General features: G+C 37.4%; 1 protein-coding gene across 6 annotated transcripts in view; it reads right to left on the bottom strand.

The window, feature by feature from the left end:
* WASHC4 (WASH complex subunit 4) overlaps nt 1–13,946 on the bottom strand; it is a 58,186-nt gene extending 44,240 nt beyond the window's left edge. For 3 of the 6 annotated variants that reach the window (XR_009736519.1, XM_061417168.1, XM_061417169.1), the window contains exons 1-10: nt 13,786–13,935; nt 10,720–10,859; nt 9,764–9,817; nt 9,601–9,666; nt 8,706–8,751; nt 8,182–8,249; nt 3,159–3,241; nt 1,617–1,659; nt 873–976; nt 165–285 (exon numbers count right to left, since the gene is read on the bottom strand). Coding sequence is in view for 5 of the 6 variants with exons in the window: in XM_061417168.1 (XP_061273152.1) it covers nt 165–285; nt 873–976; nt 1,617–1,659; nt 3,159–3,241; nt 8,182–8,249; nt 8,706–8,751; nt 9,601–9,666; nt 9,764–9,817; nt 10,720–10,859; nt 13,786–13,846 (786 nt within the window). In the remaining variant the exon portion in view is untranslated. Of the gene's footprint in view, nt 1–164; nt 286–872; nt 977–1,616; nt 1,660–3,158; nt 3,242–7,128; nt 7,344–8,181; nt 8,250–8,705; nt 8,752–9,600; nt 9,667–9,763; nt 9,818–10,719; nt 10,860–13,785 lie in introns of those variants that run through there. The other 3 variants (XM_061417167.1, XM_061417170.1, XM_061417171.1) reach the window with 3 other exon arrangements.
* Between the last annotated feature and the right edge of the window lie 546 nt (nt 13,947–14,492).

The raw sequence follows: 14,492 nt of genomic DNA, 5'->3' as shown, positions 1-14,492 counted from the left end.
ATACTGACATAATTATATTTTACAACATAATCAATGTTTCAAGCTTAAGCACTTTTAAAGAAAAATACAGTCACAACAGTATGTTATAAAAGTGCCCCACTACAATTCTGAGCTGGGTCTACTAACAGAAGCCCGTTTATTACAGTCTGATACAGCTCTCATACCTGAAATATCATTCCATCAAGTAACTGCCCTTCTAGCTTCAGCAAGAACTTTTCAAATGGCTTTAGCTTTTCTTCCTGAATTCCAAACTTTGAAGGATTGTGATGGACAGATTTCAGTAACCTTGTAGAAAAGGAGGAGAAAGACCTTCAATTTGCCAATAAATTCTTATATTAAAACTATTCCCCAAAATCAAAGTTCTATATTTATAATCATTTATTTGACACTACACATTTGAAAATTTGAACAAAAACAATCCTAATATATTTAAATTTCTAATCACATACCTTTTTATATCATCTTCAATTCAGATACCTGGTACTCTCTAGATAAAATTTAGTGAAAACCTAACAGATTGAATAAAATAAAATGCCTTAACTTTAAAAAGTCTGGAATATAAAACAAAATAAAACCAAGCTGAGAATAAATGTTACTTGTATAGAACAAGGAAAATAAACCTGGGTCCTAAAATAGTCAAATTAACATTCACTACACTTTAAGAATTAGGATGCTTTATACAAGTATATCATACTCTCAAAAAGCCCATCTGCAATTAAAAGAATGGTTACTGTCTTCAAAGAAAATCTGAAATGAGATCCTTCTAAATATGTATCTTCAGGTCTCTTAAAGGATCTGTACTATTTATATTTATTTTTTAGTAATACATTAACTGTACAAAGAGAATATTTTAAACATTTTAGTTGGCTCACCTTTTGTACATAGTCCAGTGGTCTTTTAATGTGATGTGATTATCAATAATTTCATCCAGGGTAAGCAAAACTGTTAGCAGCTCTCCCAAGTGCTCATACATAGTCTGCAAAAAAAACCTTTAATGATTATCATTTAATCACTAGTTAGAAGTTAAGCTTCATGTGGATTTTAAAGTTAAACACACTTGGGATAATTACTAACTTAAAGCAGTGGGAAAGTTAAGCTACAGATGAAACTACTAATCCTCAAGATGGAACAGCCTAAAATTGGAAAACCCTTCACCCAAATTTCATCCTTAATCACATTACTGTAGATTCCCTCAGACCACTTACAGCAGGGGTCCCCAGCCTTCAGATCTAATGCCTGATGATCAGAGACGGAGCTGATGTAATAATAATAAAGTGCACAGTAAACGCAATGTGTTTGGATCATCCCCAAACCATCCCTTCACCCCCTTCCCCACCCCTGTGGTCTGTGAACACTGTCTTCCAAAAAAGTGGTCCCTAGTGCCAAAGAGGTTGGGGACCACCGACTTCGAGAGTCTGCACTGGGCCAACACTAGGAAGAGTTACACTCACAGTGGGTCAATAACGCCTCATCAAGTTCACAAATGAGAGAACAAATGCAAAAGAAAGAAAGAAACCCTTTAAGAGCCTTGCAGTAAGTGTAGTACTCCCCAATCATATAAATGCCAAAGCAAAATATGCAAAAAATTATTATTTTACGAGTTAAATTACTTTTACCTGAAAATGAACTCCAGTTGTTTCTATAATTTTGGGTGCAATCCTGTAATAAAATAACATCCAAGTTTAAAAGAAAACCTCATTTTTTGGTCACAGTTCATGTTTATTTTAAGGAAAAAGCCTCTTGGAATTTAAAAATGTATTTACTTTTATTTAGGCTTTAGTCACTAAAATTTATGCAACACAAGTTTACTATCATAGTCCACACCCAAGAAGAGGACTAACGTACTCTCCTTGCCTATACCCAACTCAGTGGGTAGGTACATGTCAATACATGGCCCATCTAGCTTGGGATGAAGCAGAGAAATACCAAAACTGATATTCATTTATTTCTAAACTATTAGAATTTCTCAATTTTCAACTAGAATCTTTGCTATCCTACCCAAACTGGCATTTGGAAACTAGTCCTCTCTTCAGTTGGGTGTATTTCTAGAGTTTTCATTCCTACTGAGAAAACAATGCATACAAATGGGATTACACCAAAGTCAAAGCCCCAGGATAATTCAATTTTACTTCCCAGAGACTCAACCTACTCAACAGTAAATAAATTAATACTTATATATTAAAGCACATATAAAATATTCTGCAAGATAGAATACTTTAAAAATTAAATACAAAATTCAAATAAACTTTGTCTTTCTAGGACAGGGCTGTGGTAGAGAGGGGTCTCTGAATCACACACCAGGTTCTATGGCGGGCCGGCGTAGCTATGCTGTCAGTCCCTTCTGCCATGAGAACTTTAGTGAAAAAGAGAGCTAAGTATCTGACAGAGCAGAAGCACACGAGAATGGGAAACAACACACTCTTCCACTTTACAAAGACAGTTAAGATGCAGCATGGTCTAAGAACAACAACAATGAATGGACTGGTGACCGAAAGAATCAGACTGAAACTGCTATGGAATCTTGGCAAATACTTCCTTTGGGCCTCAGTTATCTCTCTTCTCACAACTGAGAACTCCTAATCATATACCTAAACAAAGGTATTTTAAGATTGTAAGTGAGTGGGAAAAAATTAAGTATAAAGTTTTAATCAAATGCAAGGTATTACTCTGTGGTGGTTAGGAATACTAACCATGACAATTTGATCATTTTTCTTGATTTAGGGCAATGATATCCAAACTTGGAAGATCATTAGAATTATAGATTATCTAGTCCCCTCTCCCTAAGATTCAGTAGTTTAAGTGTCATATGATTCTAATGAGCCAAGAATACTTCAATGTAAAGAAAAGCAGTAAGAGAACTCAGTACATTCTATGTTAGCCCTTTTCTCTACAATTAAAGATTATTCTGTCAACATTTTCATTCAGACAGATAATGGGTTCCTGCACCACGGTATAAACTGTCTTCCTAACCTCTGCATTATACACATCACGAGTGTTTAAAACATCACGAGCGTTCAAAGAAAGCTGAGTACGTGAATGAAGGAATGAGTGAATAAATGAGTAAACACAAGAAAACCTTTTAAATATTTAGCTAGTTTAAGCAAAGACATTCCCTGCATCTCTATTAAAAATGCAAAATGATTTTTAAAATCCATTACTTGTTACTGATATAGAGGGCAGCCAACTGATGGACTACATTCATCACCACTTCATAGCACCTCGTAACAAAACAAGACAGTTCCTGAAATGACAAGTTGAGTATATGTTACAAGTTGAGTAAATGTCATCATTTCTGACTTTTATGTTAACAACGCTAAACATAAACAAAACTGTTTTCCAGTAAAAATCTCCAGTTAACCTGCAATAAGATTTAAAGCATCCTTCAAGCAATCAGTTATTCACTCACCTCCCACGGTCATTTCTACCTCTTTGCCTCCATAGCATTTCATTCATCCTTGTATTTTAAGTCTTGCTTTCACTGCTCATATAATTCCTAAGTGACAGAGACTCTCTTACTCCTTTGAATAGCCACTGTCCAGTACTGTGGTTAATCTTCAACTGCTTCTCAATTTCTGCCTATTAAATGAACATCTGAATGAATGAAGCTCAAAAGCTGCCAGTTTACAAAGTGTGACAAGGAATGGAAAGGGTCTTCAGAAATCACTCTGAAATAACTTCAAATGTTTATAACCTTTAACCCTACCTATTAACAGGCTTGGCACACATTAAGTGAAATATAGATTTTCCCAGGAATATGTTTGTCATTCTTAAAGAGATGGGAATACCAGACCACCTGACCTGCCTCTTGAGAAATCTGTATGCAGGTCAGGAAGCAACAGTTAGAACCAGACATGGAACAACAGACTGGTTCCAAATGGGAAAAGGAGTACGTCAAGGCTGTATATTGTCACCCTGCTTATTTAATTTATATGCAGAGCCATGAAATTCAAAGACGCTTACTCCTTGGAAGGAAAGTTATGACCAACCTAGACAGCATATTCAAAAGCAGAGACATTACTTTGCCAACAAAGGTTCGTCTAGTCAAGGCTATGGTTTTTCCAGTGGTCGTGTATGGATGTGAGAGTTGGACTGTGAAGAAGGCTGAGCGCCAAAGAATTGATGCTTTTGAGCTGTGGTGTTGGAGAAGACTCTTGAGAGTCCCCTGGACTGCAAGGAGATCCAACCAGTCCATTCTGAAGGAGATCAGCCCTGGGATTTCTTTGGAAGGAATGATGCTGAAGCTGAAATTCCAGTACTTTCGCCACCTCATGTGAAGAGTTGACTCACTGGAAGAGACTCTGATGCTGGAAGGGATTGGGGGCAGGAGGAGAAGGGGACGACAGAGGATGAGATGGCTGGATGGCATCACTGACTCGATGGACATGAGTCTGAGTGAACTCCAGGAGTTGGTGATGGACAGGGAGGCCTGGCGTGCTGCGATTCATGGGGTCACAAAGAGTCGGACACGACCAAGCGACTGAACTAAACTAAAGAGTGTATCATGAGAAACGCTGGGCTGGAGCAAGCACAAGCTGGAATCAAGATTGCCGGGAGAAATACCAATAATCTCAGATATGCAGATGACACCACCCTTACGGCAGAAAGTGAAGAACTAAAGAGCCACTTGATGAAAAGTGAAAGAGGAGAGTGAAAAAGTTGTCTTAAAGCTCAACATTCAGAAAACTAAAATCACTGCATACAGTCCCATCACTTCATGGCAAATAGATAGGGAAACAGTGGAAACAGTGGCTGACTTTACTTTTCTGGGCTCCAAAATCATTGCAGATGGTGACTGCAGCCATGAAATCAAAAGATGCTTACTCCCTGGAAAGAAAGTTATGTCCAACCTAGACAGCATATTCAAAAGCAGAGACATTATTTTGCCAACAAAGGTTCGTCTAGTCAAGGCTATGGTTTTTCCAGTGGTCGTGTATGGATGTGAGAGTTGGACTGTGAAGAAGGCTGAGCGCCAAAGAATTGATGCTTTTGAGCTGTGGTGTTGGAGAAGACTCTTGAGAGTCCCCTGGACTGCAAGGAGATCCAACCAGTCCATCCTAAAGGAGATCAGTCCTGGGTGTTCATTGGAAGGACTGACGTTGAAGCTGAAACTCCAATACTTTGGCCACCTGATACGAAGAGCTGACTCATTGGAAAAGACCCTGATGCTGGGAAACATTGAGGGCAGGAGGAGAAGGGGACAACTGAGAATGAGATGGCTGGATGGCATCATCGACTTCATGGATATGGGTTTGGATGGACTCCAGAACTTGGTGATGGACAGAGAGGCCTGGCGTGCTGCAGTTCATGGGGTCGTAAAGAGTCAGACACGCCTGAGCAACTGAACTGAATTCACACCTATCTTATTTAGAATCTAATTAAATTTATGGCTGTTCTAAACAATAAGCTCTCTGTGGGCAGAAATGTGTTGGTTTTGTGCACTGCTGTATCCCAAGCACCAATCACAGTTTCTAACATATGCTAGGCTCCCAAAACATTTGTTGAATATATAAAATGGAATTATATGCAGCTGTGAGATCCACAATTTAAATGTTTTAAAAGTGAAAATAATGCATTTCAATTTTATTTAAACAGCTCCAGTTATCTCTTATTAAACTTCTATAAATCTAATAAAAGCAAAGCAAAGACTAGAAAATGCAGGACAAATAGAAAACACAAAGCAAAAGGTAGAAACGAGTCCTGGTACATAACAGACTATCTATAAAATACAGAAAAAGAACCAATTAAAACACAGAAATTTTCAGATTATATAAAAAAGCAAAATCCAAATAGATCCAGTTTTAGAGAAATACAACTGAAACATAATGACACTGAAAGGCTGAAAGAATAAAAAAGAATTTTAAAAAAAGAAAATGCTAACTAGAGCTGGGGCAGTGATAGTAGTATCAAATAGATTTTGATTAACATTGGTATAGCTAATTAATATGTATGTAATTATATACTATATACATAATTATCACAGTTTAAGAAGGTCATCACACAATATACAATTCGATTTACTGGGAATTATTAACAATTCTAAACTCATAAGCACCAAATAAAACGTCCTCAAAATAAGAAATGCAAAATTTGACAAAACCAGAAGGAGAAACTGACACCTTCACTTCAACCTTGCAAATCAACATTTCTCAGACCCCAGCCCAGCAGGCTTCCTGTTAGGTTTTGTCAACAGGTGGCACTAAAAGGAGACCTAAAGGCAGGAAAGGGACATCCCTTCTATTTCTTGCTGTTTTTATCAACATAATCCAGGCAGGATCAGTTCAACCCAGCAATCACAACTTGCCCCAGGCTCCAGCTTCTTTCAGCACTGCTGCTGCTGCTGCTAAGTCGCTTCAGTCGTGTCCGACTCTGTGCGACCCCATAGACAGCAGCCCACCAGGCTCCCCCGTCCCTGGGATTCTCCAGGCAAGAACACTGGAGTGGGTTGCCATTTCCTTCTCCAATGCATGAAAGTGAAAAGTGCAAGTGAAGTCGCTCAGTCGTGTCTGACTCTTAACGACTCCAGAAGCAATATTCAATTTTAAAGTCTACCAGCAGCAGCCAGGCAGCACTGATTCCTCAGAGCTATGAGATTAATACTAATTCCTTGGGGCTCCTCCTCCTAGCTTTCAGATTCTAACAACCTGAACCTTTTTCCTTTTTTACCCTACATATAGGGGTGATACTTGCGTCCTCTGGCTTACCTCACTGTTTTTCCTTTCAGCCCTCCAATCCTTATGTAACCAATTCTCTAGATTTAATATATATTCTTTTCTTCTTTAATTGAAGTACAGTTGACTCACAATATTGTATTAGTTCCAGGTGTACAGCAAAGTGATTTAACAATATGTTTTTTTCAGATTCGTTTCCATTAAGGTTAATAAAAAATCCTGAGTACAGTTCCCTGTGCTATGCAGTAGATCACTGCTGTTTACCCACTTTGCGTATAGCAGTGTGCACCTGTTAATCCCGTACTTCTACCTTATCCCTCTTCCCACCTTTCCCCTATGGTGACCGTAAGCTTGTTTTCTATGTCTGTGAGTCTGTTTCAGTTTTGTAAACAAGTTATTTGCATTATTTTTTAGATCCCACACATAAATGATATATTTGTCTTTTTCTACCTTCACTTACAGTATGATAACCTGTAGGTCCAGCCATGTTGCTACAAATGACATTGCTTTATTCTTTTCTGTGGCTGAGTAATATTCCATTGTGTATGTATATACCACATCCTCTTTATCCATTCATCTGTTGACAGGCACTTAGGTTGCTTCCATGTCTCATCGACTGTAAACAGTGTTGTATTACTGGGGTGCACGTTAACTTTTCAAATTAAGAGTTTTCATCTTTTCAGAATATATGCCCGAGAATGGTACTGCTGGACCAAATGGTAGCTCTTTTCAATCTCCCCTTTTGAAGTATCCTGTGTGATACTTGCTTTTGGATTGAACCCTGACTGACACGTACCATCATAGAGGACAACTGCAACAAAATGCTCTCAATTAGGTGAGAAGACCAAAACAAAGTAGTAAAGATATAAAAGATTTGAACATATTAGCATGCCTGATTCAATGAAATACATCAAATATTATATCCAACAGTCAGAAGGTAAGTGGGATTATGGCTACTGTTTCCTGATTTCCAGTTTTTACTTTTACCATATAAGCACTACTTTTACAACAGGGAGGGGAGAAACAACTTATTTCATTCTTTTGATAAATCAAAAGACCTAGAATAACTTTACACTGTAAAATAAAACTTTACAGTAATGAAAAGTATATCTAAATTGAAACATCTGGTTAAAAGCATCATATGCTGCTGCTTTTAAAACTTCATCCTTGTCCATATATCAGCTTAATGATCTTTCTTAGCCACTTTTTCTATCATAAATTATCTTTTCCTACCAGGTACAAAGTTTAAATTGTTTTAAGAGGCATGGTGATAAACTGTCCATAAATGAAATTATACAAACTTATTTTGATAGCTTATGTCACTAAAAATGCTTTGAAAATCTTTCAGGAATTACAATCTCCTTAAATATAATCCAATGCCAACAAAGTGCCTTACCCTCAGAGTACAATCTCTGAGCATCTGACATTTCAGAACTCTTTTCTGATTACGTGATTTACTCAAACTTTTTTTGGGGGGGGGGGGGGAACTCAATAAAAAGTAAAAACCACTTACCTGTAAGAATGAAATAAATCTCCCCATTTGAATTTGACAATCACCTTCCACCATGCTGGAATCTGTAGCTTTAAAAGGCAACATGAAAAATATTTCAAGTTTTTATCTTAAAGTCAATCAACATCAAAAAAGGAAAATGATTTTTATTCATTAGGACATCTTCTAATCTGGACAGTATGAAAAACAGAATTTTACACTAAAGAGAAAAATGAAACAATCATTAATCACACAATTAAAAGCAACCATCTGTCCCACTATTTAATGAATTCAAGGAAAATATTCATCTAGCTATTGTGCTTTGTAATTTATAAAAATATTCACAAATCAATTTTATACAGAATTTGCTGCCGCTTGTTCACTGAGGTTTTCACCTGTTTACTAAACAAAAACACAAAGCAACAAAGAAATGTGACTGTTCACTGCTCAAACTAACACTTTACATGATCATAACAGTCCTAGAATTGTCAGTTAACTTTGTTTATTTCAAGTACCACAACATTACAATGTGAAATTTTAAAACTTACCTCCTTCTCCATAAAACAAGAGACCATTATAAAACTTAGTTTCAGCCTGTTTAAAAAAATTAAAATAATTTTAAAGGTTGCTATTTTGTTTTTAAATTCCTAGGCTGTCTTCATTATCCTTATTTAATAATACACAGATGACTACATCATACATACAAATTTACTTAACTTCAAAAACTGCTTATAATATAGGTAAATTCAATCTATCTTTAGAATACCGAAGATATTACTGATACTCAAAGTTATTTCTTGATTTCTTTAGCCTTTATCTGACCACTCTAACTGTCCGACATCCTCTCACAAGTTCATGAGAGAAAGCAACCATGTAGTACCAAAAACGTAAAAAAGAAAAATAAATTAAAAAAAAAAAATCTAAAGAAGAAAAGATGAAGTTTACCATCTACCACTTTCAAAGGCTCATGGGTGAGGAAATGCACAACATTATAAATTCAAACCTTTTTTATTACCATCTACCAGTTTTAATGGCTCACGGGTGAAGAAACGCAAACCATTAAAAATTCGAACCTTTTTAAAAAAAATCAGTTATATCCAGAAGATCCAGTATATATGACAAGTAATACAGAAGGAATGCAGGCCCAGACTCAAACCATTACTACCAATAAAATGTTGGATGAGTGACACCCTCTTTAAGCTTCAATTTTCTCATCTATTCCTCACATACCTCCAAGTGGTTATTACTGTTAAGAGGGTTAGCATGGTGTTTGGTAAATAGTACTTAGTGAATGGTCTCATTATTATTGCTAAAATAAATACATAGCTCACCCAATCTTCATGAAATATTTGTGCACACTTACACATATAAAAGCGCATATTTGCTTTTTCATATTTGCTTTTAAATCATGTTTTTAATGTCTTGAAGAATATAAATAATTACCTCATATTTTAATTTCTTGATTTCACAACAAAGTGCAGCATAAACAGTGATGACTTTGTTTAGGACCTAGTTTCATGAGGAAAAATACAAAAGGAAAGAAGTAAATTATAGAAGATAATGAAAGCATTTTAAAAAATAGATTTTTAGGTTTAGGAATCTGTACCTTGTTTTCGGTCTTGATGAGTTCCAAAAGGGAAGACTGTTCATAAGGCAAAAGCTATAGAAACAAAGGAAAATAAATTCCTTTTTAATTTAAAAAAAATCATTAAAATTCTCAATACACAAATTGAGACTAGCTCTATTTCACTGAAAGTTGTGTTAGACCCTGTACTCAGCACCCGTCCCACAGCAGATGGGCACTGCTAACAGGTACAGGATTTCTTTCTGGAGTGGTGACAATGTTCTAAAATTGACTGTGGCACAAGTCTATGGAAACACTACAAACCAAAGAAACTGTATGATACACAAATTACATCTCAGGAAAGTTGCTATTAAAAAGTCAACACTGCTACCTTAGGACAGTTGTCTAGCACATAATAAATGCTTAAAAAATGTTATTATTTGAGTAGTAAGAGGCTACAGTTTCAAAGATGAAACAAAATAGAACAACCTCAAAATGGAACACAGCAGCGTATTTTATATATTAAAAAAATAAAAATAAAAACACTCCCATATTAAGAGCCCCTAAATAGCATAAAGGAGCTTTTGAAAAATCATGGAAATATTCTTTATCTTGACTGGGATATGAGTTACAAGGGGATAGATGTTTGGTAAAATTCACATACAATATATTTTAAATCTACACACTTTTCTGTATGTAAAATAGTCTTAATAAGAAAACAAAGCCTTAATATGCTATTCCAACCCTCTTCATTTTCTTGATAATGAAAAACAAAAGTCAGCTCAAAGACTGGAGTTTGCATCATTCTTTAAAAAAAAAAAAAAAAAAAAACACACACATGCATGGCTTAGAGAAAAGGAAATTAACCATGTTTCTCCAAGTTTCTTTTAGCTCTCTAGACTCCAAATAAAAATATATATCCCATATTTGAACACTGTTTTCAAGGCATATATGTTCTGAAAATGTATACGTAAATTAAAAATAAAACAAATTCCAACCTTTAATGCTATAGGATCAAGATTGAAATCCCAAACGTCTCCAATTGAGTCATCCAGTGCATCCTCAATTCTTCTCAATTGAGAGGTATACTCCTCAAGAAATTTCCCATAATTCTTAAGCTGGACTTCAGCATGAATTTCTAAATATAAATTTGAAAAGTTTGTGAAAAGTAATGAATTACAAGACATTTACTTCAAATAATCTCAAAAGTCACAGAAAAGTAGATAGTAAGCATTGTTAATGTATCACCCTGGAATGTCTGGAATTCTTGAAAATAAAGTTCTAAAGTTAAACAGTAATTGAACTTTCTATCTTTTCCAAGTATAATAATAATTGTACATACAGTAGATGGTACTTTAAGAAATCATCTTAAAACTATAACTTTAAAATACTATGAAAAAGTCACTATACTATTTACCCCATAATCTAAACAATCTGAAAATGCCTTAGACAACTCAATGTCCTAATTCTCTATTTTAATCATAAACAACTACTTTGTGCAAAAAACCTGATTTAGGTGCAAAAATCTGAGCTGTCATAGAAGCAAAATTTTTAACTGTAATGCTTAATTACACAGTAAACTATGCCTAAAAATACACCTAAATATTGTTTTTGAAATGATTTTAGATCTGCTTCATCACAGTATTATTTCTGTAATGCCCCAAATTTATATTGCTAATTTTATGTTTATAATGCCCCAAGATATATTGTTTTAATTATCATAATAGAATTGGAAAAGCCAGTAAAGGACATTGAGTACAGAATATTGTGTTGATATTTACAGACTTTACATATTAATAGAGGACTCTAGAAGTCACTGGAATAGACTGGACAAAAAGTTTCCTTACTCATCAAAAATACCTGCTTGTCAATGCAGGAGACGAAAGAGACGTTAGGTTCAAAAAATCCCCTGGAGGAGGGCGTGGCAAATCACTCCAGTTTTCTTGCCTGGAGAATCCCATGGACAGAGGAGCCTGGTGGGCTACAGTTCACAGGATCGCAAAGAGTGGGACAAGACTGAAGTGACTCAGCACCATACATTATACTTACTTACTCCAAAGGGAGCAAATTCAACTCCAACTCAGATTCTCTTACTGATGTGAATTACTTTATTCAATTGCTGACTTCTTAAAAAAGTAAAGCTTTTCTCTCCTCAAATTAGCAATGCAAAGCAACTGTAAGTATGTTCCAACTCACTGAAGACCTAGCTTCACATTCTCCCCTATTCTGCAACTAATGTTCAGAATCAGGTGGATTCATTTAGTTAACTTAATGCCTGGAATCAGGTGGATCCATTTAATTACGGTTCCTGCTTTATTATAGCATTAATCCAGGCAATTCTGGAAAGCAATATAAATGATTCATATTCCAAAAATTAATGAAAACCAGGCCCAGAGAAGAGAGCTCTTCCCTTCCTTACAGCTTAAATTTTAAAAACTGTGTATGATTCTCAAAATCCCAAGTACCTGTCTAATTTTCAGTTACAAGGGAAATGACCAAAGCTGCATTTAACCAGAAAATGACTTCTTAATGACAACGCTAGACAAACATGCCAATGAATTATTCATTTAGTCTGCTTGGAAATTAAAGTAGCAGGCAAGAGAAAATCTGTAATAACATTAAAGTTCCTTGCTGATAAGTTTTTAAGCTGGTAAAAGTTAAAATAAGATCTGAAATAAGAACTCTATAGTGATTCTTCAAGAGTTAAATTCCAAAAACCTATTAACATGCTTATCACTTCCAAGAGACTGAATTCCTTTTTTTATCTTTGTGTGGAAAATATCTTTGAGTGAATCAGACTGAACTGATTCAATCTACCAGAACCATTTTCAAACCCAAACATATCTTCAATCCAATATTTCACAGATACAGAGTAAGGAACCTCTATCCATAAAACTTCATACATGACAAGGTGCAGTTCACTTTAACAAAGACAGAATCCTCTCCACAAACAAGTTGAAAGATCCTGTCACTATCACCAGGATTGTTTTCTCATGCTGTGTAAGAGCTAGTAACTCATGGAAAGTTTTGTGAGAAACGGCTAACCATCCTGACTTAAACTCACCCTTTTGACAGGCTAATAAAATCTACATACATCTAATGTGTCTGTCTTTGTAAAAATTAAGCAAAATTTACACGTAATTTTTAAAAACTACACCTTTTGAGAAAACTACATAAGAAAACAAATTCAAAAAGCAGTTAAGCCTAATATCTCTTATTTAAATCACCTATACAGATTCATATTACCAAATATAAGAAATAGATTGCGAATTTGTATTCATCTTAAGTAGTTTCAATGAAATAGCTTGACCTCTAAATTTTGCTACGTGGAACTGAATTTGTTAGGTTTTGGAGGTTGGATTTCTAAATTAAAATGAGACAATCCAATTTTATGAAGTAAAATCTGCAGGAGATATGCTGTTAATTTCCGAAACCTGTCTAGGTGCGCTGGAAACCACAGGGCATCACTTTTCAAAAATACCATTAAACGTAAATAAAAGACATGGAAGGTAATAAATTGATGTTCACGTGTTTGTTTTTCACGCTTGAGTTCTTTTTCGCTACCTTCTACAGTTCTAAGGATATGAAGGCAAAGACACTCGAAACTTCCCAAAGTTGGTTTGGGAGGAAAACGAAGAAAAACAGGAAACCGAAACAGGAACCTCGACCTCAACCTCACCTAAAACTGCAAGCTCGGAAGATCCAGCGAAAGTCCCAGGAGACCAGGGACCAGGCCGCCTCCGCTCCCCAGGATGCGGACCTCCCCGGGGGGGCCCCGTCCGGGGCCCCGGCTGCACCAAGTGGACACGCCGCGCCCCCGGGCCACGGCGCGCTCCGCCGGACAATCACAACCCCATACGCCAAGCCAGGCCGGGCCTGCCTGACTCACCATCACTGGGGCTCCCGACACCGAAAGTTAGGTTCGCGAGCCCGTGCCTCTCACACCCCAAGGCGCAGAAAGCTGCGCGCCCACCGCAACGCAAAGCCCTCCCGCAGGAGCGCTGCCCGGACGTCGGTGGGCCGATGAGCGTGCACCCGCAGCCCTCGCCCTGCCGCTCCCTTACTCTGTGAGCCGTCGTCTACGCGGTCGAACTCCCAGTCCGGGGACAGAGTCTCCACCGCCATCACCCCGGCGCCTCCCCTAGTCACAGCCCAAACCAGCCTTGGCTAAGACCGCGGCCTCACCCCAGCGGCTGTAGCAGCACGTGACTTCCGGCTTCGGCCCCGCCCCCGCTCGCGAGGGCCAGCGGGGCTAGACGCCCCTGCGGGCCGCGGGGGCCGCTGGGAAACCGAGTCCTCCGGGGGTGGCCGGCGGAGGCTGCCACAGCCTTGGCGGTGGTCCTTTAGGTGTCCCCTAGTTACTACTTGGGCGTCGCAACCATCCAGTTCATTTCTCACGCCATATCTCTATACCTTCAGTTTAGCCCTGCAGTCTCCAGGAACTTTTAATACTAAAAGAACTGCTCCCTCATTCTAGCCTAAAGAGGGCAAAATTGATGGGGTGAGGGCTTAATAGGAAGGCGTGGTCAACTAGAACATAGCCGTCCAGGCACTTCTTACCAGAAGCTCGTTTAGCCAACGACTGCCTGGTCTCCAACGTCCGAGCTCTTGCCGCTCTTGTCCTGCACTCCCAATGCGGGTTGCTCTTGAGGGGAAAACAAAAAACAAAAACGATGTGCAAGAGGAGTTACTTTATGAACACATTTAAACGAGGAATTTTACTACTCTGTTTATTTTGCACTCAGCTCTCATCTTTCGTGCTTCGTGCTCA

Source organism: Bos javanicus, chromosome 5 (genome assembly GCF_032452875.1).
Source record: "Bos javanicus breed banteng chromosome 5, ARS-OSU_banteng_1.0, whole genome shotgun sequence".
Taxonomy (NCBI): Eukaryota; Metazoa; Chordata; class Mammalia; order Artiodactyla; family Bovidae; genus Bos; species Bos javanicus.
The sequence above is the reverse complement of the archived record's forward strand: the minus strand, read 5'-3'. Positions and strand labels throughout refer to the sequence as shown.